This window comes from Cynocephalus volans, chromosome 7 (assembly GCF_027409185.1).
Source record: "Cynocephalus volans isolate mCynVol1 chromosome 7, mCynVol1.pri, whole genome shotgun sequence".
Taxonomy (NCBI): domain Eukaryota; kingdom Metazoa; phylum Chordata; class Mammalia; order Dermoptera; family Cynocephalidae; genus Cynocephalus; species Cynocephalus volans.
The window spans coordinates 149,036,715-149,053,236 of record NC_084466.1 but is presented as its reverse complement, the minus strand read 5'-3'; the positions used below and the strand labels follow the sequence as shown (position 1 = coordinate 149,053,236).

The 16,522-nt window shown below is 53.7% G+C and overlaps 1 protein-coding gene across 1 annotated transcript in view; it reads right to left on the bottom strand.

Moving 5' to 3' along the window:
- GRK5 (G protein-coupled receptor kinase 5) overlaps nucleotides 1–16,522 on the bottom strand; it is a 211,859-nt gene that overhangs the window by 16,635 nt on the left and 178,702 nt on the right. The window contains exons 5-8 of the mRNA XM_063102394.1: nucleotides 9,407–9,507; nucleotides 7,555–7,647; nucleotides 3,555–3,618; nucleotides 2,583–2,723 (exon numbers count right to left, since the gene is read on the bottom strand). Coding sequence (XP_062958464.1) covers nucleotides 2,583–2,723; nucleotides 3,555–3,618; nucleotides 7,555–7,647; nucleotides 9,407–9,507 — 399 coding nt within the window. The remainder of the gene's footprint in view (nucleotides 1–2,582; nucleotides 2,724–3,554; nucleotides 3,619–7,554; nucleotides 7,648–9,406; nucleotides 9,508–16,522) is intronic.

The following is a 16,522-nucleotide window of genomic DNA, read 5'->3' as shown; positions in this document are numbered from 1 at the left end:
AGCTCCTTCCAATGCAGCAGTTCAAGGTGAGCAGGCAAAGGGGGGGCGCCCCAGCCATGCTAACAGGATGGCATCTGTGCCTTAACGTGCGCACATCTGCTGGTTAAGAGCAGATGCCGCTTGCTGGCCAGTGAGAGACACTGGGCTCGGCTGCCCTCCAGGCTGTGGAGCTCCTTACTGTAGGGATGAGTAGGGGTGGGCCAGGCAGGGGCCAGTGGGGCTCTGGAAGTGAAGCACAGCCTGCAAAGACTTTCTTTTGCATGTGGGACCCCTGTCAAGGAGGCCACCCGCAGAGGTGGGGTCCAGACACCCGAGGTGCCAGGACCGAGGCGGGGGGCGAGCGTGAGAGGTAGGCTGTGCTGGGGTGGAGGCAAGTCCTTCTTCTCCACCTGGGAAGTTTGCACAGGTGAACGCTGGCCACCACGCACCAGGATGGCCAGGCTGGCCGCACACCTTGGATGTGAGCGCCAGGAACAACTGTAGCTATTTCTGCAGGAAGCAGACTGGCAGCTGAGGATGAATGAGCTTGTGGGGACTGTGCTTCGGCCACCATGAACTGCCGCTGCCCCTCTTCCACCCGCACCCGCCCAGGTGACTGCAAGGAAGGGCTCCAGGAGGTGCCATTGCGGGACTCCCCGCCAGGGGCAGTGGACGGGGCACAGTCAAGGAAAGCCCAGACATCAAAACCGATGGCCCTTAGAGATGTGCCCCCCCAGGTTTTTCAGGTACAGCATCCTCTTCCCTGAGCAGGACCCACCAGCACTGCCCACTCAGTGATGAGGGCTCCATGTGCAGCATTGTGATGGTGACCAGTGGTCCCTGTTGAAGGGGGCTAGCAGTGGGAAGAAAGGTTCTGGACTCAAAGAGGCCTAGGGCCAAACGATGGCTGGTGTTAGCCTCGTCCACCTCCCCCTGCATAGCAGCATCACACCACCCACCCCTTCACCCTGGACGAGGCTGGCAGCTGGATGAGACCCAGAGACCCAAACTTCTGTCCCCTTTGAGCATCACTTTAACCGCCCCCCACCCCACCCGCCTGGGGAGGGACCATGGCACTAGGCTGACGGAGACATCTCTCCTCTCTCACACACAGTTGGTGGGCATTTAATTGGGGCAAGCTGGTTGGAGGGCCATTTGGGAACAGCCACCACATGAAAAATACACACACCCTCTGCCACAGCAATGCCTCCACCAGGAATATATTCTATGGATACACTCACAGAAATACACCAAAGTGATGTTCAAGGATGGACATCACAGCAATGTTTGCAGCGGTTTAAAAACAGAAACAATTTCCATCTGTGGGGACTGGCTATACAGATTACGGTTTACCTCTTCAGGGGAATGATGCACAGCTTAAAAAAAGTGGTGCAGCTATAGGTCTGGATAGAGAAAAAGGCCTACAGTTTAAGGGGAAAAACACTGCAGCATAAGATGTACAGGAGGATCCCACTGGCTAAAAATCATAAAGGCTATACGCGAAGAAAACGTGTCTGGAATAATTACTTGAAGAGGAAGCCTTCTATTTTTATTGTGTACCCTCTATGCTGTTTGAATTTGTACGCTGTGCATCTACTATTTGTTATAACACGTGGCAGAGACGTTTGGAGCAGGCCAAGTATCCGTGCACCCCTCCACATGTCCCCGCCCCGCCCTGCGCAGCTAGCTGGTCGCTTGTGGTGACTAGTTCTGGCCAATGGACTGTGGGAGCCACGGAGGAATGTGAGTCCAGCTGAAGCAGTGGGAAGTCCTGTGCAGCACACTAGCACTTGCTGTCCAGGCTACAGATAAGGAGCAGAGCCTTGGTTCCCATTCCTCTGAATTACAAAGTCAGGGTTCTTGAGGGTCTCCCATCACTACTCCCCAAAACAAACCTCTCCTACCAGCAGCTGGCAGGAGAAAATCGAGCTGCCCTGAGAAGGGGATGGTATTTGAGGCCATGGCCAGTCATCTAAACACTGGCATAAAGGATGACTGTGCCCCTTCAAGGGCAGGGATTCTCCGACGGGGAGGAGGAGTGAGGGCAGGGTGGCCTGGCAGGACAGCTGTTAGATGGAGGACGGAGGCCCATCTGGTCAGACTGCATGGAGTGACAGACCTCCGTTGTACTCAGCTAAGTAGAGCTGAGGCTAACCCGTTCCTGCAGCACAGCCTCGCCTAGATGGACTCACACCACGTACACAAACAAAATGGCACCTCTCTAGGATGCTGATGCCAAGGTCCCCACCATGACGAAACCAGCTGAGGGGGTCTGTGGGACCCCAAGCTCCTTGGCTGCGTCCACGGTGGACTTGTTTAGTCCACCGAGGAGTTTACAAGGTGGTCCTGGCAGAGATCTCAGTCTCCACACAGAGGGGAGCCAGACACTGGCCAGCTCTGGTGACAAGACCAAGCCAGCCACGATGGGCCACAAGGTGCTTTGTGATGGAGGGAAGGTCTGGCTGCCTTCCTGTACTTCTCCTCTCACTGCATCCACTTCCCTGGGGAGGGGGACCTGCCGCACTGGAGGGCCACACCTTTCCTAAGGGAGGGAAGTTGCAGTCACCAGAAGAGGGAGCTGTCACTGGGCCCTGGACACTCACCACAAACCGGCTGTTGACCTTCTCTAGGATCTGCTTCTCGTTGAGTGCCATGGACTCCCCTTTTCTCTTCTTGATCCTCTTCTTCTCCAGGCGCTTGCAGGCATACATTTTACCCGTGGCCCGGACCTGGCAGGCACAGACCTGCAGTGCAAGAAAGAAACCGAGGTCACGGGGGCACTGTGGAGGTCTGCCCCAAGCTCCCCAAGGCCGGGACCCTGGGTCTCCAGGGCTGGGGATGGATGGGGCCAGAGTAGCTGTGGCTGGCCCTGCAGGTGCTCTAGGCCCGCAGGACCCCATGGTGCCTGGCCTTGGACCCACTGCTGCCCCGGACCCCGCCCTCATGAACCGGCTGCCATCTACCCTGCCCTCACTCCTCCTCCCCTTTGGAGAATCCTTACCCTTGAAGGGCACAGTCAGCCTTTATGCCAGTGTTTAGATGACTGGCCATGGCCTCAAATACCATCCCCTTCTCAGGGCAGCTCGATTTTCTCCTGCCAGCTGCTGGTAGGAGAGGTTTGTTCTGGGGAGTAGTGATGGGAGACCCTCGAGAACCCTGACTTTGTAATTCAGTGGAATGGGAACCAAGGCTCTGCTCCTTATTGGCTGCGTGACCTTGGCTGGGTCACCTAACTATTCTGAACCTCAGCTTTCCTCATCTCTAAAATGGGAATAACAAGGCTTGTCATACCTATTGGGAAGATCAGATAACACAATAAAATCTCTAATCCTATGTGACAGCACATAGTGACAGCACCATCCAGACATGAAGTGACCACGGGTGCTCAGCCCCCTCCTGCTCTTGCTGTCCCCAGCCCCCAAATACCAAGAATGCCTCACTGCCACGGGGACCCAGGACTGAGCTGTTGGCTCCCTGGAGAAGTCCTACTCAGAACACTCTAGGTCCATCTAGAAGGGACAGGTAAGGTGACTAGAGTAGAGGACTTTCAATTGAAAACGTGAATGTTCACTCACCTCCCCGAAACCTCCTTTTCCTAGCACTCGATACTGCCTGAAAGTGTTTTTGGTCACTGGTTGCCTGGAAAAAAGCAAGAATCCAACATTGGCCTCATGGTGTTAAGATTCAGGCCCCATACAAAACAGACAAAGGCGCCTTTGAAGGTAGCCGGTGCAAGGCGCGATCCCATGACCTCCAAATCAGTCCCTGGGGACCCCCAGGAATCACTGCTGCAGATTGGACCTTCAAGGACTTACTCTGTGGCTGGGTGTTCAGATCCCAGGCCACCAGCCCTGGGGCTCCTGCAGGCTGGGGATGAGCAGTCCTCGCTTGCTCAGAAGGGCCAAGGGGAAGGCTTGAAAATATGTGAGCCCAAAGCTGCTTAACCACCCTTTCCGTGTGGTTCTCTCTCTTTCCCAAATGCAAATCGTGTGGCAAAACTCAGAAGGAAGCTCTGTCTTCTGTGCCGGGAGCCGCAGAGGATCGGCATCCCACAGAGGACATGAAGGAGACCACAGCCCTCCCCACACCTGCACAGCTCGGCCTGCCTAGCAGGATGGCTGTGCTTCCTGTCCCTGGGAACCAGGCCTATTCCTGCAGCTGAAGACCTGGCCTTGTTAAGGGGCAAAGGCTGCTTGTCATTAAATCTCAGCCAGGTAATCTTTCACCATTGCTTCCCAGCCTTTCCACCATTGAGGAACACTTTATTGTACTTCCCCCAGAGATCCAGAACAGATCCTGTCTGCCCAAATCGGTATTTATGAATTAGTAATCACTTTGAGTCCCCTGACTCCCCATTTGAATCAGCCAAAGCCATTTATAAAGTTTCTTCAGACAGAATTCTGATCATGAGGCAAAGATGGTATTTCTTGGGGTAAACAAATAAATGGCCATCTAGATGGCTTTTGTTTTTCATCACTGGCCTGTTTGGATATGAATAATCAGCAAAAAGGTTAACATTGGCTCTTTTGCTCTCCAGGACTATTTTTGAGGCCCCCTCCCCCAAACATCCTAACCAGCGTGGGGGTTGAAGCGAGACTGAATTGGGCCAAGAACTGGGTCAACTTGAGAATGACTGGCAAGCCTCTGGCTGGCCAGCAGCTCTTGAATGAATGAATCTTCCATGAAAATCCTCAGGCTGCTGGGTCCTGAAGAGGGTTTGGATTTCACTGGAAATCACATCATTGGCACCATGGCTGCTCTCTTAGAATAAACCCTGAAAGTCTACGGCACTCTGGCACCTGTGTCTTGAGTTCACGCACTGTGACTCACTTCTCTGTTCGCTGGGGTTACTTAGGCAGTGGGGCGCAATCCCCGCCGGAAGCACAGGGCTGCCCCTCCGCAGGACCCCACCCGTTCTCTGCATCTCCCCTGTGCACAAGAGCAGTTGGCAGCTGGAGAGAAAACCTGCCCCGTGCCTGCTTCTGCCACGCGGCCCCGGGAAGCCTGTCCTACGGCTGCCCTCGAAACCACATGAAGGCCGCCCGGGCCTAACAGTTTACGATACATGGAGAACAAACAGTCGGTCGACATAACCGCAGGATTCCTCTGCTAGGAGAAATGAGTGTAATACAATTTCCCAGGAATTTCTTGGTTAACCTTGGGAAGGAAAAAATCCCTTTAATATTTCAACAGTACAGCATTAACAGGCCACGATCTTGTTTGCAAAAAAAAGTGGGGGGTAAGGCAGGGTGCTGTCAGTCATTTAGGGCATTCCTAGGCCAGGGTCCTGCCCTACTGGCTCCCAAAACTGAATGCCTTCAAAAGGGTGAACTCTTAACTTCTCTGCAGTCGGTGCCTGGATTAAAAATGTCCATTTCTCCATTTCATGTGCTTAGTACAGACAAGTAAAATGAAAGCCAGTGACCACAACCAAAGGAGTATATTGAAATTAGAGTACCAGGTGGACTAAGGGCCAAGGATGTGAGTGAGAGACACTGGGTTCAGGTTCCAGCCTTACCAGGCTCTTGCTGTGTGGCCTGGGGCCAACCCATCACCCTCTCTGAGCCTCAGGTTTTCAGTAAAATGGAAACAATGAGGGCTCTTTATAAGCTGCTGTTGTGTCAAACTCCTAGGAATAAAGGACACGGTTCCCTTTGGGGGTCTACATGGGAACATTCCGCACTGCTCAAAGCACCATTCACATGGACTCCTATTATCCTCACACTGGCCTCAGGAGGCGAGACTCTTACTGTCCTCACGCTGCAGATGTGAATGCTTAGGCTTTGGGAGGTGAGACGAGTTGCCCACGGTCCTGGCTGGTAGGTGCTGGGGCTGGAATTGGGGTCTAGCCCACATGCTGCCTCCTGACCCCACAATGCCACCCTGGGGAAGTGGCACAGATCAGGGTCATGAGTTACACAGACCAGGGCTGGGGGTGAGGGGTATGATGGGCACATCCCCACCAGAAAGTCCTGTGGTCCTGTGAACGTCAGAACCAGGATTGGCCCTCTAGCACAGGTCGGCTGCTCCTTCAACATGAGTCATGGTGAGTAAGCTGATGGTGATGACCACGATGACTACATCCAGCAGTCCCCTCCTGCAGCCAAACAGCTGGCCCTGGTTGAGCATTTGCCTTGTTCCAGCACATGCTGCGCTCATCTCACCTCAGTCTCACCCCAGCCTGCAAAGCAAGCACTATGATCCTGTTTTACAAGTGCAGAAACTGAGGTGTGGAGAGGCGAGCACCTCTTTCCTGGGCCCCTCCTTGAGAAGAGGCAGAGCCAGGACTCGAACCCAGGCTAGGGGTTCTGGTGCCTTCAGCAGGATGTTTGGGCCAATTCTTGGCTTCTCTGGCCCTCCTGGGGCCATGGTCTGCACATGCAGGGTGGCCAGTGGAGGTCGATGGGCCGACACAGAAGGCCATCCCCAGCCACTCTGGCACCCCACTGGTCAGGTACAGAGGAATGTCCCATCCAGCGGCTGCAGAGCAGGGTGCTTCCATGCTGGGCTTCTTGACTGGCCAGGCAGGGCTGTGAATAGGGCTTTGAGAGGGGTCCTTTCCTGCAGCTTCCTGAGCGTCTGCAGGGGACTGGCCCAGAGTGGAGCTGAACACAACAGGCAGGCAGGTAGCCTCTTGCTCTCTAGCCATGGGGCACACAGGTGGCCGTGAGTGCCAGGACTCCAAGGACAGGGAACCGTCTCCCAGCTTAGCCCAGCACAGATTTAATGCAGGCACTGCCCTGTCCTGTAAAGACCTACACTGGGGCTCCCCCTCGGCTGCACTGCTGGTTTGCTGGGTGACAGGTAAGTCACCTCCTCTCTCTGTTTCTGCTTCCTCATCAGTCACAGGAGGGCCACATCTGACCAAGTCACAGCCATGCATGCGAGAGCACTTGGAAGAGAATAAGGCAGCAAATAAAACATGAAGACAATCACCCATTACTAGAGAAACAGGAACATGAACAAGGAAACCCCGCTGCTCACTCATCGGGCAGAAAACAGAGAACAGCCTTGAGGACGCTGAGAGGCAGCAGGTGCTCAGGCGTGGTGGGAACTGGGCCAAGTCAGCTGCTGCCACAGTTTACAGTCAGGTGCCTTCTGACCCAGAGGTCCCTCTACTAGGATTTCTATGCATGTACTTGCAAAAGTACATAAAGATTTACGTACTAAGCTACTCACTAATTAGAGAAAGTTGCACAAAAAATGGAGAACTTCAATGTCCATCGACAGAGCATCGGGTTACATAAAGGATGTGCAGCTATTTCACAGAATATGGCAGCTCTTTATTTGCTGGCAGAGAGAATTCCCAAAGTCGGTGAACCAGAAAAGTAAGAACAAGATGCTGTGTGTATGTGTGCAAGAATGTGTGTTTGTTTTCTGTGTGTGTGAGCTTTGATACACATAGAGCATTTCTAGAATGCACAGAACTTAATTAACAGGAGGAGGACAATTAATTTTATTTTAACCGTGGGCCCACAGGAAGTACCTGATTTTTACATGAACTCTAAGAGAAAAAACCTGTACCCCTGCCTCCCCCATTTGTACACACTCAGGCACGGTGCGTGGAGGACTCACCTTTCCAGCCACTTCCACTGGAGAAAGCGGTCAAAATACATGCTGTCCAGATATTTGTGGAATGGTTCTCCCCTCAGGTAGTCGTGGACAGACCTGGCACAGAGGGACGAACATTTTACGATCCCGATGGGGAAGAAGACAGGCAGAGCTATCTCCAGCAGGCCCACGCCTGGCCTTGCCCATTCCCAGGCTTAGGAAATGCAAACACACGGGCCTCACTACAGATGCAGATGCAGCACGGCCAGCCAGAGGCCCCGTCATTCCACCCAAGGTGGATTGAAATCGGTTGATCCTGCAAATAATAATTAGGTACCTGCCATGTGTTGGGCATTGTTCCAGGCCCTGGGACAAGCAGTGGACATAGGGCTGACATTGTGATGGGGGACACAGGGAGTAAATAACAAACATTAGAAAAATGATTCCAGGAGGGCTGGCCCACGGCTCACTTGGGAGAGTGTGGTGCTGATAACACCAAGGCCACGGGTTCAGATCCCTATACAGGGATGGCCAGTTAGCTCACTTGGGAGAGCACGGTGTTGACAACACCAAGTCAAGGGTTAAGATCCCCTTACCAGCCATCCACCAAAAAGTAAATAAGTAAATGAAAATTAAAAAAAAAAAAAAGATCCCAGAGATATGTCGTCATGAATTCAGGTACAGTGAAGTCGCCAGGAGTCAGGGAGGTCTCTTTGAAGAAGGGACTTAGGCTGAGACAAGAACAAAAACTTAATGAGCACAACATAGGGGCTGGAACTCACAGGTGGTGAGTGGTGGGGGCAGAGTGGGGATGCAGCCCCTGAGGGCCAAGGCTCTGGGTTTGGTCTAGGACCAGCAAAGCCACTGGCAGGGCCTGGCAGTGGTCTGAACCCGGCTGCAGGCAGGGATGGGCTTCTTCCCTTTAAAAAGCGGCCATGCTGCCCAATCTAGCCCAGGAATGGAGGCCTGAGTCTTGCCAAACCTAAAAATGGGCCAATGTGGGGGTCAGGGTCACCAGCCAGGACCCTACTCACTGTTAAATCTGACCCTCAGCCAGCTCTAAGAGCAGCAACCAAGCTTGTGTCTGCTCACCAGGGTCTCTCCCTAGCACCTGGCACAGTGCTGGGTACACAGCAGGTACTCAATTAATGTCCATGGGGCTGAATCACAAGAAGCCCCCAGACTCATCTGGCTGTGTGGGGTGATCTGGCTCCAGACGGCTCTTGGTGTGTATGCATGATGGCGTGTCTGCATGTGTCAGCTCACTGGCAGGGATGTGTGCACATGTGCACGTGTGGGACAGAGCACACCCACCGACTTATCTTGCTCTCCCTTAGGGCGACTGAACAGCCTGCAGACAGGTGATGGGGTGTGGAGACCCCCCCTTCTGCATTGGCCCCACCCGGCCCTGGTTGGTGTCAGCGGTGGGGTTGGGGGGCCTAGGAAGGATTTCTAAACCATCCAGTCACAGTCCAATTTTTGTCAGCACCACACTCAGCCAGTGAGCTAACCGGCCATCCCTATATGGGATCCAAACCCGGGGCCTTGGTGTTATCAGCACCGCACTCCCCCAAGTGAGCCATGGGCTGGCCCACAGTCCAATTTTTGCATATTCCTTGGTCTCAACAGCCTGGAGAGCCTCTTGCTTTCAACACCTTTTGAAGCAGATGTTTTCTTTGGACTTGGCACCCTGGTATCTTTTCCCCTTCGTGGGAAGTATACAAACAGTTGGGTGGCTTGGCTAGGGCCCTGGGGCACTGAAGACCTGCCCTGGTGCCTACTGCTGCCAGGTGGCGGGCGAGCGTGGCCCCTCTCCTGGCAGCCCAGGGAGGGAGGCTGGGCCTGCCGGGATAGGCCAGGTGGCTGGAGCACTTACTGCACACAGGCAGAGAAGACTTCTTTGCAGGGCCTCTGCAGGAGCTTCTCCTCTGTCTGGGAGACCAGGTCGAGGCCAACTTGGGCGATGAAAACTGGGGACTGGAAGGAGAGGAAGACAGGTGGTCAGTGAGGAGCAAGGAACAGGGTGGCCCGGGCTGCGCCACGGGAACCAGCCAGGCCCCAAGGCATGGGGTACCCAGCAGCTGAGCCAGTGTGGCCATGGGTGATGTGGACAGTGTTCGGTGGTGCAGGGAGGCGGCTGGGCTGAAAGGTGGAGAATGAGCCCAGGCTTAAGGTGGGATTTCCGGCTCATGGAGGTCACTTGGCTCCTCTGAGCCTCCCTCCTCATCTGCATAACATTGATCATGATCGTCCCTGTGGTCAGAACTGACAAGGTGTGCAGACACTCGCCGCTGAAAGGACCTGGGCGACGCAGTTTGGTCATCAAGCTTGGTGACACCCCCTGGCCACTCGGGGCCTGTTCCCTCCAAGAGCAAACGCGAAGATGAACACTGTCCCCACATGGGAGGGTTTGGTATGAGCGAGGTGCGAGTGAACAGGCAGGCTCAGTGGGGCAGGGAGCGGAGCTCAGGGGCTGCAGGGGGACAGCACTGGAGCCGGCACACCTGGGATCGAATCTCTAATCTGCTACTTGTAGCTGTGGTACCTTGGTCTTAACTGCTCAGCCTCATGTTCTCAGGAAGACAACCAGGAACGAGTCAATGAAACCTCCAGGTAAAGCATTTGGCCTCAATCCTGGTATGTAGTAGCAAGCATGAAATAAATGTCACCACTGTCATTTCGTTCTGCTAGTTTAAGCTGCTGGTCTGAATATTCCAAGTTTGAAAGGATAGTTCCAAGAGGCTCTGTGTCCTGCCTAGAAGCAGCAGCCAGCTCTGGAAGGCACTGGAACAGCCAGAAGGCAGCCCTGCCCAGCCCGTCCCTCCCCCGTCATCCACGTCCCTGCACCAGCTGTTCCCAGGAGCTGACTCACCAGCTGGGCTTTGAGATGGGTTTTTAATAAATTACAAAGATAATTAAGAAAATTGCTGGGAGTGGACTCAGAAAGATGGGGCATAGACATATCTTCCTCCCCAAAGGATGCTGAAATCTGAAAGGCTTGCTTTCTCTTCTCAGCTATTGAAATGTGGCCATGGGGCTGATTGCTAAGTCCACTGGGCAGTTTCTGTGGGGGGTTCGATCCCGGGGGTGGAGGGGAGCCTGGTGGCAGCAGCTGGCATCTCCCCGGTGAATGAAATCAGTGGCTCATTTTCTATTCCTCACAGTTCTGAATGCCCAAACTCCTTCCTTTCTTCCTTCCTATTTCTTTCTGCAGGCTCGCCCTCTCTCTGGTGGCTGAGGCTCCAGCTCCTTGTGGGGGCAGATGTGGGTGGGAGCTACTGTGATGGTCACCCAAGTACAGGAAAAGCCACTCACACCAGCAGCAGGCTCAGAGCAATTTCCCTGTTTGTCATCGGCTGTTGTGGATGGTGGCCGCTGCCTCCCACCTTCCTTTCACTCTGCCCTGGACCATCCCTCCCTCTCTACACTAAAATCTTGATGAATGAGACACAGAAGAGCAACCTGTGCACACTGGCTGCTCCTTTTGAAGAACAGATGCTCAATGCTGTGAAAGGAGCCCCGGACCAAGAGACAGGAGCCCCGAGTTGCGGTCTGACCTCTGACCTGGGCCATTATGAGCCTCCAGCTCCAGCTCCAGAGATGCCCTAAGGGTCCTTCAGGATTTGGGAATTGATGGCTTCTTAGACTTAACTTTCTTGGGAATTCTGGCAGCTGGGTCTCTTGGGAATCCATACCTCCAGGCTACTTCAGAGCAATCAAAAGTTGGAAGAATCCCAGAAGCCACGGGCAAATCTGCCTCAGGAAGAACAGAGCTGATGGCTTGGGTCTGGGACCTGGTTTGGGAGGGCCCAGAGCTGGTGCTTGCTGGATATTTGTTAATGAGTGAGATGGTACGTGTTGTGTCAGGTTATGAACTTGCATCTGGTGTGAGTCAGCAAAGACCAAATAGAGATGCTGGAAGATGAGCCATGGGGAGAAACAGAACCATCTCTTTGACCTCAGAAGAGGGACCTGAGTTGCCACCTGTATGCACTTGGATGTGTCACAACTTTGCCAGGGTTCTGCCTGCATTTTTACCCAGGGAGGACTCAGCCTCACCCACCTGGTGCTGGGCCAGGGTAGGATTAAAAGATGAAGTCAGTGTGGTCCTTGATCTCAAAGTACCAGTGAGACATAACAGGTAACTGTAAGGTCATATCCCAACAGAAAAGTCCGTGTGTCCCTTGGCTATATATGGTGATGTGTAATGGGCTGGTTGGGTCCCGATGGCTTTCAAACTTTCTATTTTTAGCAGCAAACTTTTCTTGTCCTCCAAATGAAATTTATCTATAGACCCAATATTAAAAACCAATAAAAATTGGGCCGGCCCGTGGCTCACTCGGGAGAGTGTGGTGCTGATAACACCAAGGCCACGGGTTCGGATCCTGTATAGGGATGGCCGGTTAGCTCACTGGCTGAGCGTGGTGCTGCCAACACCAAGCCAAGGGTTGAGATCCCCTTACCAGTCATCTTTTAAAAAAAAAAAGAAAGGGCCAAGCCCGTGGCGCACTTAGGAGAGTGCCGCGCTGGGAGCGCAGCGACGCTCCTGCGCCGCGGGTTCGGATCCTATATAGGAATGGTCGGTGCACTCAATGGCTGAGTGCCGGTCACGAAAAAGACAAAAAAAAAAAAAAAAAAAAAACCCAATAAAAATAACGTGATTGGTAGCAATGGTTTACACACACTGAAGGCTGACTCTGTTCAGGTACTCGCTGACTACCTTACATGTATTATTTCATTTACTCTTCATGAAGGTAGATATTATTATGATGTCCATTTTGCAGGTGAGGAAACTGAGGTTCAGAAAGGTCAAACAATTTGCCCATGGCCCCTTAGCCAATAAGTGGCTTAGAGGAGATTTGCACCCAAGCTGGGTGACTCTCGAGTGAGATCTGGTGGGAGGTGGTGGCTCTCTCGGTCACCTGTGCCCACTCTCACCTCACTCCCCATCTCCTAGGAGGCCCCCAAGGCAGGGCCTTAGCCCCTGGGGCTCTACACTGTTTGGTGCTACCAGCAGAAGCAAGTGGGGTAGCTCAGGGCAACAAGTCCCAGGGCTTAGAGAAGGAGAGACCATTATGGGTGGGGTCATCTATGAAAAGCTTTATGGCAGATGGAGCTAGAGGCAAAGTAGAATGTGGCCTCAGACCTCCTCCCCCTCACTGACCCTCCCACCTGCAGGCAAGGACAGCCAACTGGGATCCCTTCTCAGCGGATGGGAGGGGCCATCCAGGGTCTACGGGTGGCCCAGCTGCATTTGCGAAGTCACACCACTATCATACTTTGGGGTTGGCTGGCAGGAGGGCTCTGCTGCACAGGCAAAACCCTAACGGGAATTAATGAGCAGATAATAATGCCTTTGGCTTAATGATTATTGGTTTAAATTCAGTCTCTGGCTCAACTTGAAGAGATCGGGCAATTCCAGCCAAACCTCCTATCAAGTGACTCCACAGAGTGGTGCCTTTGCCAGTAAAAAGGGAACAAGATGCCGCTGGCCCGTTTAAGTCCGGAACTGAAACCCAAATCTGCCAGGAGGGTAAGAGGCAAGCAGCTGCTCAAAGGGGTGTTTCAGTCAGACATTTACTATGTGTGTCAATGGAACCAGAGGATGCTGGTCAGAAAAGTCAGTTGCAAAGAGAGGCCCATTGAGAAGGCACTCCACAGCCTGCATGTCACATTGGACGCATTTTGTAAGAGAAAAAGGGCCCCCAGATGCTCAGAGGGCTCTGGGGCTCTGAGCAACCACAGGTCAGCACCTGTGATCCATCCTCTGGGTCTCTGAAGGCTGGAGAATTCTATGTAGTTTCAATCCTCTTCCAGGAGGCTGATCCCTCCTGGTCTCAGGAACGATGCATCCTACAGGCCAAGTGGGCTCTGGACAGAAATGTTACCCGCACTCCCCTGACGACTCAGGAACATCAGGAGTGCTATGGTTGGGCAGCACGGTGAACTGTCCCTCTGGGATGAAGCTGAGGATTGAGAAGGGAGGAAGGATGGGGGCTGTGCTCCTCCACATCAAAGATGTCCCTCTAATTTCCAACCAAAAAGAAATCTGAGGGTGAGGGCCTCAAGGCCTTTAGATATCTGCAGGGGTGTAGGCAGCCAGAAGAGGTCTTGGTGGTAGTCTGTGATAAAATTCCCCCAGGGGTCTGGGACCCCCACAGTGCTTTATTTCTTTGGTCACCAGATGGTCTCCTCAAATAGCTCTAGCTGCAGACCTTGACTTTAACATGACAGTGTGAATTCAGGCACCCCGATTCCTTTGAAGTGTATGAAATTAGCTCTTGGTGGTATGGCCTCCAAGGGCTGGAAGGACTGGGGACCAGGTTTCTCTGCTCCAGGGGTCCCACCATGGATACCTGGTTCCTTGGGCAGCTGAAGCTAACCAGCCAGTCAAGTTCGATGTGACAGCCTGCCTGGCCCTACCAGAAAGTCCACTCTGATAACAGGATGGCACCCAGCTGCCCTTAAGGAGGGCTCCATGGCCAACTCTCCAGGATAGTTTGGGACAGCTTAAGGTGACAAGACATCGCTTGGGGAAACTGCTGTGTAGCCCAGGGCACTGACCACAGAGCTCCCTCCCTTCTGGCTGGATGAGAAAGGACTCAGCTGTCTTGAGGAACTGTCCACCGTCCTGCCTGCACTCATGCTTAGAGCGCTGAGAATCTCCACCTTGTTCTTCTCTTTGGCTACAGAGCCTCCCCTCTGCCTTCCCACTGAAACTGTGGAGGAAGGGAGGTGGCATTACAGCATGGGGACACTTTGCCTATTCTTGGTGAGTCTGTGCCTCTGGACAAAAGCCCCCTTTCACCTGGAGGGAAAAGAACCTGCTCCACCTCCCTCTTTAGGATGAAAAATTGACCTTGAATCCATCTCCTGTAGCAGAAGAAGTTGGGGCCGCACTTGGGTAGGGCCAAGGCTGCTGGCACTTCCAGCAGGTAGAACAGATGCGGCCTGCGGTGTTGGCCTGTGACTCCTTGGGGACCCTGACTACTTGCTCCTACTTACTGCCTCTTCCCTGTGGCCTAGACTCACTCTCTGCTGTTCCTGATGCTACACCACTGGTTCTGGGGATGCAGGCAGTTCCCGAAGTCCGCAGCGAGAGGTAGATCCTGCATGGGGTGTTTCCTTGGTCACTGCTGTGCACTGAGAAAAGCCCTTCCTGCTGCTTTGGACATAAGTAGGAGAGGACTCTGAAAATGGATGAGGTGGGCCCCGCAGGATTTGCACCTTCACTCCTCTCTGAGCCCCTCTCCTCCCTTTTGTCCTTATCCTATGTGCCCTGCACTGTGCTACCCTAAACTTCAACATGTGACCTAGCCAGACCTTGCTCATCTTCTGCTCCATCAGAAGGGAAACCTCTGCCATATTCAGGGGCAGTATTGATAACCAGTAATGATTCAATGCACTGGACCCTTGGAGTTTCTAAAGAGGAGACACAGGAGTGGTCTGGTGGACAGAAGAGTTAGGGGCTTGTCCTGAAGCTGTGTTTGCATAGCAATAGATTTAGAATGAATGCGCGCTTGATTTGGGGTGACTTGCTGGTTTATGAAGATTACAAATGAGAAGGCTAACACACCTCCCCCCGCCCCACCTACACCTCTTGGTTTGGCAATTTTACTCAACTCTTCATCCCTCCCAGGTCATAACTGCAGCTTCACAGGAGCCTTCCGTGCTTAACCCGAAGCAGGAATAATCAAGGGTATTTCAGGCACTGAGGCAGGCTGGGGAGGGAGGGAGCGGGAGAAGAAGGCCTGGCCTGGCCTAGGCTTGATGCCTCCCCCCATGGGTGCTTTACAGGAACCATGTGCAGATCACCCACCACACCCACCCTTGGTGACTTTTTGGTGACTTTGCAGAGAGAGGGTTCCAAGCCCTAGGGCAGGCTGATTGCCGGCCAACCCCAGTTCTGCACACATGGCCAAGGCCAGCTGAGCAGTCATCCACCAGGTGGCGCTATTGCGTCCCTGCGCTACTGAGCTTCCGGAGCAGCCCACAGGGGACAGGCCCACAGGTGCAGCAGCCTCCTGGTCCTCAAGGAGTAGGGGCCAGATGGGCACACCTGGAATAATTGCCAAGTGATTAACCTTAGACCCGAGGAGCGCAGACTGCAATAATAGTTGAGGGGGAGGCAATGAGAGATCCATTTGGGAGGGAGCCGTGGAGAGGTAAGACCGGAGCTGGACCCTGGAGGCGAGGAAGGGTCCACAGGCGGAGGGAACTGCAGGGCCAAGCCTGGGGGCTGCAGAAAGCACAGAACAGCTGGCAGCACGGGCAGGTGCAGCACAGAGTGAGGCGGGCTCATGAGATCAGGGAAATGAGCAGGAATGGCGTGCAGGGAGTGCTGCTGTCCCGTGAGTCGACCCTCTCCTGGGCAGCCCTGAGGACGACCCGGCCAAGGCTGCATCTGCTCTCCCCGGGCACTGCTGTCTCTCTCCGCACGGAGAATGACTGACAGGAGCAAGTGACTGACACCATTTCCTGCCTCAGGAAGAAACAAGAGTCCAAGACTCTTGTTCTCGAAGCATCTCCCTGCATCAGAATCTCTTGTTCCAAGGTGTCAGAGTGGAAATGGGATCAGCCATACATGGCTGGTGTCCTTGGGTGCACCGAGGGCTGGAGCATAACTGAAGGGACATGAAAGCTCCCTCAGAACCACCCCCCACACCCTCTCAGTGGCCATCAATAATCCTCTGACCCCTGTGTCACCCTCGGAGCCTTCTGGAAACATGTGCTCTATATTTGTTCAGAGATTCAGGACCCGAGATGGGGCAGGAGGCGGGAGAGACCACAGAGAACTCTCCAGGGAAGACCCTTCAGGGCTTAGCCCATTCAACCCGCTTGTGGCATAGATGAAGAAACAGAGAGAAGGGAGCCCTCCAAGTCACCCTGCTGGCCCACAGTAGAGCCAGGATCAGCACCTCAGAGTGGGGACTGGATCTGGGCTGTATGAGCTCAAAACCAGGTCTCCTCAGCCAGGACATAGCTTTGGCTT